Genomic DNA, 11,080 nt, shown 5'->3' with positions numbered 1-11,080 from the left:
ATAAAGATCAATCTGCCGCACAAACACACACAGAGCTGTGTGAGTGTTTTCCCTCTGGTCTCACAGCTGTTGTTACTGTGTCTGAGTCCTCTTGGATTGAGAAAGTTGAGTTGATGTTTCAAACAGTGTTTTTTAAAAATCTTTCTGTGGGTTGAGGGAGAGGTGGGAGTGTTGGTGGAGGAGAGATTTTCTCTCTGTTAATTTGCTCTGTACTCTTCTCCCCAACGTGTGCACTCGCTAACTCCAGGTGTATTTTAAAGGAGTCAACATCAATTTAGGTATATGAAGTACCATAATGTTTTATAAGTGTATAGGGGTCAGTAGATAATATTACCACTGTTGGCCTATTTAAAAAAAAAAATGTTTTACCTTTATTTAACTAGGCAAGTGAGTTAAGAACAAATTCTTATTTTCAATGACGGCCTCGGTTAATTGCCTGTTCAGGGGCAGAGCAACAGATTTGTACCTTGCCGCCCCTAGGCTACCCTGCCGCCCCAGGTGATCTATACTGGGTTCTGTGTACAGACTATAGTAGTTTCTATCTTGTCTACTCCTGTGCAGATTATTAAGACTGTTATGGGAATTCCTAACGGAATATGAGTCACAGGGGATTGGTGGCAACTTAATTGAGGAGGGTGGGCCTTCCCCAACCTTCTGGTTACTAGTCCAACGATCTAACCACTAGGCTACCCTGCAGGGGTCAGTAGATAATATTACCACTGGTGACCTATAGGGGTCAGTAGATAATATTACCACTGGTGACCTATAGGGGTCAGTAAATAATAGTACCACTGGTGACCTATAGGGGTCAGTAAATAATAGTACCACTGGTGACCTATAGGGGTCAGTAAATAATATTACCACTGGTGACCTATAGGGGTCCGTAAATAATATTACCACTGGTGACCTATAGGGGTCAGTAGATAATAGTACCACTGGTGACCTATAGGGGTCAGTAGATAATATTACCACTGTTGGCCTATAGGGGTCAGTAGATAATATTACCACTGGTGACCTATAGGGGTCAGTAGATAATATTACCACTGGTGACCTATAGGGGTCAGTAGATAATATTACCACTGGTGACCTATAGGGGTCAGTAAATAATATTACCACTGGTGACCTATAGGGGTCAGTAGATAATATTGCCACTGTTGGCCTATAGGGGTCAGTAGATAATATTACCACTGTTGGCCTATAGGAGTCAGTAGATAATATTACCACTGGTGACCTATAGGGAGGGGTCAGTAGAGAATATTACCATCGATGGCCAATAGGTGTCAGGAACATGGACATAAAGAGTAAAATACACGTTTTTCAAAGCTTTTATTTAAAATATTCATAGGGGGGAAAAAACTTTACATAATACATCATGAACAAAACAAACACAAAAAGCATGTGAGGTTTGTAGATACAGAAGCAAAGCGGAGCTGCGAGAATTTATTAAATAAGGAGGGGCTCAAACAATTGTCAATTATTGTCAATCAATCAATAAAAGCTAACAAACTGCCAGATAAAACATCTAAAAACATCTAGTGGAGAGAAACTCCTACTGCTAAGAGCACTGTACTGCGTGTGTGCGTGCCTGTTTGCGCGTGCGTACATGACATGTGTGTGTCAGACTTCAATCAGTCTTTTATTATTATTTTGTATTAAATAGTGTCATCTGCTCCCATTTTAGCTGGTGTTCGTTTTTATTGTTGTAGTCTTTATGGTATATGTAGTGTGTCTTTGTGTATGCAGTGTGTGTGTTTACTTATTTTTTGCTGTAGTCAGCAGCGTATGCTCTGTGGTCGTCCTGTTCAGGGTACTGGTCTCCGTATCCTCTCAGCATGTCTTGGAAGCTGGGCATTCCCCGCTGGGGTGAGGGGTAGGACCCGTACGACAACCCCTGCGAGGGAGGGGGATAAGTTCCGTAGGTCTCCTCGTGGCCACTCTGGTATGGCTCTGACTCTGCCTCGCTGTCTCTCTCTGGCTCTCCCTGGCTGTAACTGTGGTCCTGGCTGTGCTCTGCCTCTGGCCCCCCATGGTGTTCAGCCTGGGCATTGGCGTATGGCAGCAGCTCCTCCTGGGTTTGGTAACGGCGCAGGCGGCAGTTGGTGTCATACTCTGGGTCACAGTCGGGGTCGGAAGGCTCCAGGACTCCGTTCCGTGATCCATCAGCGTTGAGATGTGGCTCGTAGGGCTCGGCGGGGTAGGCGGTGTTACGGTGGGCACCAGAACGCGGCTCTGTGCGGGTTATTGGGTAGCACTCCTGGTCATAGCCAATGTAGCATTCGTAGCCCTCCTTGGTCTTTCCTCGGGGGCCCAACGGGTGGCGATCCTCCTGGGGGGCTTCCTCATAGCGGGGAGGCGGGACGGGGGCCTGCCCCTGGGGGGAGGGGTGGGTACGTCTGTGCATGGAGGTTGCGGCTTCACGAAACATTGCAAAGGGATCATTAGTATTAGCGTTAGCATTAGCTTGTTTGTACATGCTGTTTGGGTCGTTAGCTTGAGCGTTAGCAATAGCTTGGCGGTACATGGCATATGGGTCGCTAGCTGGAGCGCTGGGAGCATTGGCTTGGCGGTTAGCATTAGCATTAGCATAAGCATCCCTGTACATAGTGAATGGGTCACTGCTTTGCTCAGGGGCTGGGGCCGCGGCGCGCATTGCGGCGGGATCGTCTTTGTGTTCCTCCTTGAACTTCTCCGGTGCCGTGGCAAACTTTGTGGCGGTGAGAGGGTTACAGCCGTCCTCAAACAGAGGGTTGCAGGAACCAGGACCCGCCGGGGCATAGGGGGCGGGGGCACGGGGTGCCTGGGGATGGAAGGACAGTCATGATCATGATAATAAAATGATAATAGCTAAAATAATAATAATAATGATGATGATCTTACCTGTAGTGATGCAGCGTAGGCGCAGCGAGGGTCTCTGGGGTCACAGTTGGGGTAACGGAGGAAGAGGCCGGAGGGGCCTTTCTGGACCAGCTGGGGTTTACAAGCGGGGTCTTTCGGGTCACAGCCCAGGTGGGCGTAGGAGGGCAGCGGCCCAGCGGAGGACTTGTGGCCGAAAGCAGCTCTCAGGTGGAACTGGAGACACTCCACATCCTCCGCTGAACAGATACGCAGCAGCTCCGACTTCTGCTCCTGGACGGGAATAAAAACAATCATGACTACGTTAATTTACAGCAGTACAGTAGTGGTAGTAATAGTGTAGTAATACTGTTTAAAAAAAATATATATATTTAACCTTTATTTAACCAGAAAGGGCTCATTGAGATTTAAAATCTCTTTTTCAAGAGCATCCTGGCCAAGATAGGCAGCACCATATCATTACAAAATTTACAGACAGACAACATGAAAAACTACAAGTAATCTAGTAAAAACCATTGAATTCACAAGAACATAACAAAATCAAAAAACAGCAGATTAAAAACATTGACAGGTCAGGGAATCAGCCTTAAAATCCTTCATCAATGATTTAAAAACACCAATCGGGACAAGTTCTTCCAGTTTAAAAGTATTTTGTAAGGCGTTCCAAGATGATGGCGCAGAGTACATAAAAGCCCCTTTCCCAAAATCAGTTGGGACATTTGGAACAGTTAGCAGGATAAAGTCCAGCGAACGAAGAGAGTACCCACCACATTTCTGAACAATAAAAATGCCCAAATAAAAAGGTAGTAAACCCCAAATGGCTTTGTAAATAAAAGTATACCAGTGACTGAGCCTACGAGTGACTAGAGAGGGCCAGCCAACTACTGTAGTAGCAGTACAGTAGTAGCAGTAATAGTGTAGTAATACTGTAGTAGCAGTACAGTAGTAGCAGTAATAGTGTAGTAATACTGTAGTAGCAGTACAGTAGTAGCAGTACAAGTGTAGTAATACTGTAGTAGCAGTACAGTAGTAGCAGTACAAGTGTAGTAATACTGTAGTAGCAGTACAGTAGTAGCAGTAATACTGTACCTTGGAGAGGAAGGACTGCACGGCAGGGGAGTAGTAGTAGTACCCAGAATGAGGGTCTTTAATGGCCACAGGGGAGCGTGCATACAGGGGGGCTGGGGCCTTGACCGGGGCGGGGGAAGGTGGGGGCTGGCTCTTGGCTCGTGCCAGAGCGGCATAGAGACAATACGGGTCCCTACACAGGAGATTAGATTAGAATCAATTCATGAGCATAAAATGATATAACACAGACATAAATGAACATGACTGACCTGTAGGGGTCACAGGCCTTGACAGGGGCGGGGACGGGCTTGGGAGGGGCCTTGGGTTCAGGTTTGGGCCGGTTGGTTGCAGAGGCCACACAGTTTGGGTCCTCTGAGTCGGCGCAGGCCTTGTAGATGTCCCCTAGGTGACCCAGGTAGGCCTTGTAGGAGCGACGGCCCTCAGCTCGGTTCTTATTCTGGAGGTAGGCTAGGTAGACCTTGTCCAGCTCCTGGACCTGGGGATAGAGAGAAATATGAGGTTAGAGGTATATGAGAATATAGGTATGAGGTTAGAGGTATACAAGGTTAGAGGTATATGAGAATAGAGGTATGAGGTTAGAGGTATATGAGGTTAGCGGTATATGAGGTTAGAGGTATATGAGATTAGAGGTATATGAGGTTAGAGGTATATGAGGTTAGAGGTATATGAGGTTAGAGGTATATAAGGTTAGCGGTATAAGGTTAGAGGTATATGAGGTTAGAGGTATATGAGGTTAGAGGTATATGAGGTTAGAGGTATATGAGGTTAGAGGTATATGAGGTTAGAGGTATATGAGGTTAGAGGTATATGAGGTCAGAGGTATATGAGGTTAGAGGTATATGAGGTTAGAGGTATATGAGGTCAGAGGTATATGAGGTTAGAGGTATATGAGGTTAGAGGTATATGAGGTTAGAGGTATATGAGGTTAGAGGTATATGAGGTTAGAGGTATATGAGGTTAGAGGTATATGAGGTCAGAGGTATATGAGGTCAGAGGTATATGAGGTTAGAGGTATATGAGGTTAGAGGTATTAAAGAAAAGGACTAGGTATATACGAGGTTCGTAAAGATGAAAGCAAAAGCTAGGAAATAAGCAAGAACATGGAGAGAGATACCTGCGGAGTTCCCCCAGGTTCCCATGTCATTCTCAAACACAATATCCCTTTTATTCTCTAAGCAGACGATAATCAACTCTGATGGTGGGTGGTTAGTTAGTGTTGGTCTCTTGGGACCAGGTATATGAGGTTAGAGGTATATGAGAATAGAGGTATATGAGAATAAGGTTAGAGGTATACGAGGTTAGAGGTATGAGGCCAACATAGATAACCCCCCAAACTCCTCAGAGTGTACTCACTGCCTCCGTGTTTCCATTGTCCGTGAAGTATTTGTACCAGCTCCAGAAGTCTGAGTGTTGCTTGTACCAGCTGATGTTTCTACGGTTACGGACAAGCCTCCTTGGTGACGCCATGGCAACCGCTGTCTCCTCAGTGGCATCCCCTACTGGAGACACATCAAGCATCAAACATTGTTGTGTATGTAAAGTGTGTTAAGTGTGTTTGTTAGGTAGTCCCATATTTACCATCTCCTTTGAGCATCTGAACCACCGGCCCTGCCGACAGGAATTCTGAGAAAACACACACACTGTCAGAGCCAGATGTTGCCAACGTCAGCTGCAGACGCCAAAAACGCTTGCGTACACTAATAGCACACTGTGTGGAGATGTGTGTGATTAAATACACACACAGGTTTACAGGGCAAGGGTAACTGGTAGTGCCTGGAGGGTCGGTGACTACGGCTCTTTGTAGATTTTATAGGTGAGCCTGTAACAGTGGACCCCTACTGGGCCAGCTACCTGTGTGTGTGTGTGTGTGTGTGTGTGTGTGTGTGTGTGTGTGTGTGTGTGTGTGTGTGTGTGTGTGTGTGTGTGTGTGTGTGTGTGTGTGTGTGTGTGTGTGTGTGTGTGTGTGTGTGTGTGTGTGTGTGTGTGTGTGTGTGTGTGTGTATCGGAAACAGTACACAGCTCTGCATGCATGCTCTTTCATCTCCACAGGGAAGAGGTGTTAACAGTTTTCAGAGGGATGGAGGTAGAGAGAGAGAGAAGGGGGGAGAGAGAGGGAGAGAGATGGATGGATGGATGGAGGGATGGAGGGATGTGGGGGAGGGAGAGAGATGAATGAATGAATGAATGGATGAATGAATGGATGGATGGAGGGATGTGGGGGAGGGAGAGAGATGAATGAATGAATGGATGGATGGAGGTCTGTCTGGGTAAATGTTGCTGTGTATCCGCTGTATTATATTTAAGGAGCCAGTAAAAGACGGGAACATCTGGAAACAACCGTCTTTACAGGATGGGGGGGGGGGGGGGGGAGGGGAGGGGGGGTGCAGGAGAGAGCGGGATTCTGATGCTGACAGGTAATAATCTTTTACAAGAGTTGTAACGCTGAAAGAACGCACCGAACTTCCCTCCCTCCCTCTCCTCTCCTCTTCCCCCTGTCTCCCTCCTTGTAAATACATGATGGTTAGTTAAGGTTAGAATTATGGGTCTATTTGAGAGACAGATTCCGTATAGAGCACCCCTGAGGGGAACTGTCAGTCATGTCATCACATGACCAGAAACACCTGGGCTGGAGGCAGTTACATAAAGGACATCATGTTATAATAACAGGTCATTATCAGACGCTGGTCTCTGAGTGGACAATGCACATTGTTGTTGTATCCCAGACCTGATTCAACTAGGGCTTGAGGATAGGTGACGTCGACAATCAATTTGAACATTTAGTTCATGTAGCAGACACTCTTTTCCAGAGTGACTTACAGTAAGTTCATACATTTTCCCCGTAGTGATCCCCAGTGGGAACTGAACCCACAACCCTGGCATTGCAAACACCATTCTCTGCCAACTGAGCCACACAGGACCCCATCCATCAGAAACCCCATCCATCACAAAGTCCTTCATCCATCCTGACCTTAACTATGTTTGATTGAGCGTACATGCATGTGACTCACCAGGCAGCAGTATGGTGGCTAGCAGAGCAACAGTGAGCACACCAGAGAACGATGCTCTCCTCCCACCAGCCATGGCCTCCACCTCTCCTATGGACAATTTCAGTTAAATACCTACCACTGTAAAAACAACTTACTGTCAAATAAAGTGCTGCCTTTTACCCAGTGTCCTGGTCGGACTAAATCAATCTTTCGATGTCTTGCTTGACACAAGAAAAAAATACATTGTCTCCAGGCTATAGCCACCAGTGGGTCTAATTCCACCCGTCTAAACTGCAGCCTCAGAGGGTGTTCTGTCTGCAAGCCTGAGTCTCATCCGGGGGTTTAGGCTGCTCTGCTGGTTGACTCTCCTACACAGGCTAGAGGTGTTTCAGAGGCAGAGCACTTCAACTTTCTAACTTTGACCTTAAACTGGACTTAAACCTAACCTTGAACTGAACTTAATCCTGACCAAGAGTCTCTCTGGTCCCCATCTCTCTGTTGATCAGACCAATCTAATCTCATACTGAAGAGATTGACTCACCAACCTGACAGACATCAGGTCAGTTTTGATCAATATGTGATATTTAAGGTGTTAACAAACAACCGAAACCTTGAACCGGTTGTCTTACCTGTATTGTGTGTAGTTGATTTCTGTTGGATCTTGAGGAGAGGCTGTATCAGACGAAGCCGACCTGGCCCGGTTCAGTTCAGAGGCTGGATGTTCAAGTGTGTGTGAGTCTCCTGGTGCGCCCTGTCCCTCTGGCCCTACTGACAGACTGTGCCCCCACAAATGGTTCCATCTGGTTTTAAATGGACCCCTAATCATTAACACACACACACCTTGCCGGGGGATCGGGGGGGGGGGGGGGGGGGGGGCACTGCTTCCAGAGCTGCTATTGGTTGCTGTCAGCTCAGCCACCTGACCAATCAGACTACGTAATTACAGAGCGATAGACAGAGAGAGAGAGACAGACAGACAGAGAGAGAGACAGAGAAAAAGAGAGAGAGAAACATGTAAAAACAGAGGAAATAATGAAGGGGGAAGGAGGACAAAGGTGCCACATAAGCACTTCCCAGAACCCCATTTTGTAGGAGGGAGGCCCAAAACCCTGCCTGTTAGCCACTGTTAGACAGCCCTGTTGGCACGCTGACAGCTGGTCTAACCATCAGGAATTATCATCATCTACAGTTTCCTCCTTAGTTCTACTGTTCAGACACATCTGCCCTGTTACAAAGGGTTTACACACACACTTTGGGACTCACAAGTCACTCTAACTAAATCGCAGCCACGTAGTGATGGATGTCATTTATGTATTTGTCATTTTTGTTTTGTATCCATGCGGTTCGTCCCAAAAAAAATCACATTTCAACATTTTATGTACGTAAAACGATGGAAAAAGTTGCAGAAATATCACAGATAGCTCTACTCTCTGTTATCTGTCAATTTATCTGAACCCCATAGAAAAAACATTTACAGAAACAAAATCTCTGTGTGTTCAGCGCCTTTCTTAGTAGTGGTCAATATAGGTATAATAATGGAGTACCATATAAAAGGTCCTTACATCAGGGTCGTATTCATTAGGAACAAAACTGAAGCTAACAGGCTGAAATGGGGAGTGACGACCTGAACATGTCCAATAAGAAATCATTTTCTGCTGCGAGACATTTTGTTACAGTGTGCAGTAATGAAAACAGTCCTGGTGCATTGCAAAATGTAAAAAGTATTTTGCCACCTGTTGGACCTAAATTCCCATTTTCTTTATTTGTGCTATATTAATTGTTTTGCGCCATTTATAATAATAGTATTATTGAATGTAAGTATAAATATTTCATAATGAATCATACGTAGAATGTATGCACACATGACTGTAAGTCGCTTTGGATAAAAGCGTCAGCTAAATGGCATATATTATTATTATTATATTATTATGGAGTATGGTTGATGAACTCCTGTTTTTGGTTTTTCTATCATGGTTATCATGGGTATTTAAAAGCATTGTGGAGCATTTCCTGGGCACACCCCTTTTATCCCATGTTCCCCTTCCCTTGAGCTATTTGGGCTTTCGTAGGTATGGGTCTACTAGGCCTCAGGTATGGTAGTAACGTACAGTTTCTTGACCACTACTCTACGTCAAGACTTAGAAAGCTGCTACTAGTCTACCTTTTGTCTACAGTTTAAATCTGATGGCTTTGACTTTGATCATCGATGGAATATAACCTATGAAATTACCTTTTGTTTGAAAAATCCATGTTTGTTTTCCCACTATGGAAGCTTTGGATTCCCTGTTCTGTGGTTTGCTTTGGAAGCGAGTCTCACTGCGGCATCACATACCCATGGCCTCAAGGCAAATTTGGAATTGGATTACAAACTGGATTACTGGATTATACCACCCTCTACATCAGTGCTATTCAAACTTTTTCAGTGGGGATTTCTTCCCCAAGAATTTCTTGTGACCCCATCCCACTACAAATCTAATGGCACAACCTTAAAATCAGTAAATATGTATTTTTACATCAACAAATAAATTCAGTGAATTTTCATCTATTATCAAAATGAAAATAAACAAATAAATACATTTACTCAATATTTTATTTTTCTAATTATCTTTCTCAAAAATGTGTTTATTGTCCCATACAATAATCTGTACTCTAAATGTTGTCCTGTCCCCCCCAAAAAATAAAGTATATACAGTAGCAGTCAAAAGTTTCAGAACACCTACTCATTCAAGGGTTTCTCTTTATTTTTTCTTACATTGTAGAATAATAGTGAAGACAACAAAACTATATGGAACACATATGGAATCATGACATAACTAAAAAAGTGTAAAACAAATCAAAATATATTTAGATTTTAGATTCTTCAAATAGCCACCCTTTGCCTTCTGTGAATGTATTGTAATGTTTTTGAAATTGTATAGACTGCCTTCATTTTGCTGGACCCCAGGAAGAGCAAATGGGGATCCATAATAAATACAAACTAAAAACACACCATGTTTATGGTTAGTTTAGCGATCAGAGGCTGCATTTAAAAAGGCAGCCCATTCTCATGTATTTTTTCCACTAAATGGTCTTTTGACCAATCACATCAGATCTCTTTCACATCAGAGCTTTTTCAGAGCTGATCTGATTGGTCAAAAATACCAATTAGTAAAAACAAAAGAACAGAATTGTGCTGCCTGTCTAAATCCTTTATTTCTCTTTCTCTGTCTCCCTTTCTGTCAGGACCCGGTTACGAACCCGGGTCTCCGGAGTGAGAAACAGTCACTTAACCAACTGAGCCACGAATAGTCGGCAGAACCCAGAAGATGAGGCAGACACAGCAGTACTTGAGACGGTGTCTTTAATGAAGTAAAAAGTGAAGTTCTTCAGGAAAACATGTAACTCCACAAACTCAAAAGGAATTCCACAAGAACAAAGGTAATCCTCCAAGACAAAAAAAAGGTAAATCCACAAGGTGGTAGGTATAGCATAAAAAGCCTCAAAAGATACTCAAAAATAAATAAACAAGAACAAAAAACAGAATTCCACAAGAGAGTCCACCGGGATCAACAATAGTTAACAGAATACTAGGGCTGGGTGCTAACATACAAACACAGAGCAAATAACTGAGGAAAACTAAGGGTTTAAATACAATCAGGGGAAACGAGGCACAGGTGCAAATAATAATGGGGATCAAGGGAAAACAAAAGGTCAAAAAGCACAATGGGGGCATCTAGTGACCAAAAACCGGAACAACCCTGGCCAAATCCTGACACTTTCTCTCTCACTTCGTCGGCCAACTAAGGTAACCACAAGTTGCTGCACAAGAGTGTCTGACTCTCACATCAAATTTAGACTGCAAGGATACCACATCCAAAACTCCATGCCACCCTGTGTTGATGCCATCGTGTAAGTCTCGAACACACACACACACACACACACACACACACACACACACACACACACACACACACACACACACACACACACACACACACACACACACACACACACACACACACACACGTTGAACACGGTGGTGTATGTTTTATGATTAACTTCTCATGGTATGATTGTGGTAACGTACTGAAACTCAAGTCCTTTTGTTCACCCAACCTAGAATACCTCCCAAGATAATTATTTTCAGTTTTAGTCAGATCCATGTACACTGC

General features: G+C 44.3%; 1 protein-coding gene across 2 annotated transcripts; it reads right to left on the bottom strand.

The window, feature by feature from the left end:
- Positions 1 to 1,315: 1,315 nt before the first annotated feature.
- On the bottom strand, positions 1,316 to 7,700 carry LOC118369918 (uncharacterized). Of its 2 annotated transcripts, none has more exons than XM_052497532.1 (8): positions 7,559 to 7,700; positions 6,951 to 7,037; positions 5,521 to 5,565; positions 5,296 to 5,441; positions 4,191 to 4,417; positions 3,943 to 4,114; positions 2,878 to 3,126; positions 1,316 to 2,797 (listed from the first exon to the last, which is right to left on the bottom strand). In XM_052497532.1, the coding sequence occupies exons 2-8, from the start codon at positions 7,021 to 7,023 to the stop codon at positions 1,757 to 1,759; spliced, it is 1,953 nt and encodes a 650-aa protein (XP_052353492.1). In that variant the 5' UTR covers positions 7,024 to 7,037; positions 7,559 to 7,700; the 3' UTR covers positions 1,316 to 1,756. The 2 variants fall into 2 exon arrangements, with proteins under 2 accessions (XP_052353492.1, XP_052353503.1); XM_052497543.1 differs by having other exon boundaries at positions 5,296 to 5,438.
- Positions 7,701 to 11,080: the final 3,380 nt, after the last annotated feature.

Source organism: Oncorhynchus keta, chromosome 4, assembly GCF_023373465.1.
Source record: "Oncorhynchus keta strain PuntledgeMale-10-30-2019 chromosome 4, Oket_V2, whole genome shotgun sequence".
Classification (NCBI taxonomy): domain Eukaryota; kingdom Metazoa; phylum Chordata; class Actinopteri; order Salmoniformes; family Salmonidae; genus Oncorhynchus; species Oncorhynchus keta.
Note: the sequence above shows the minus strand (reverse complement) of the source record. Positions and strands in the feature narration are given on the sequence as shown.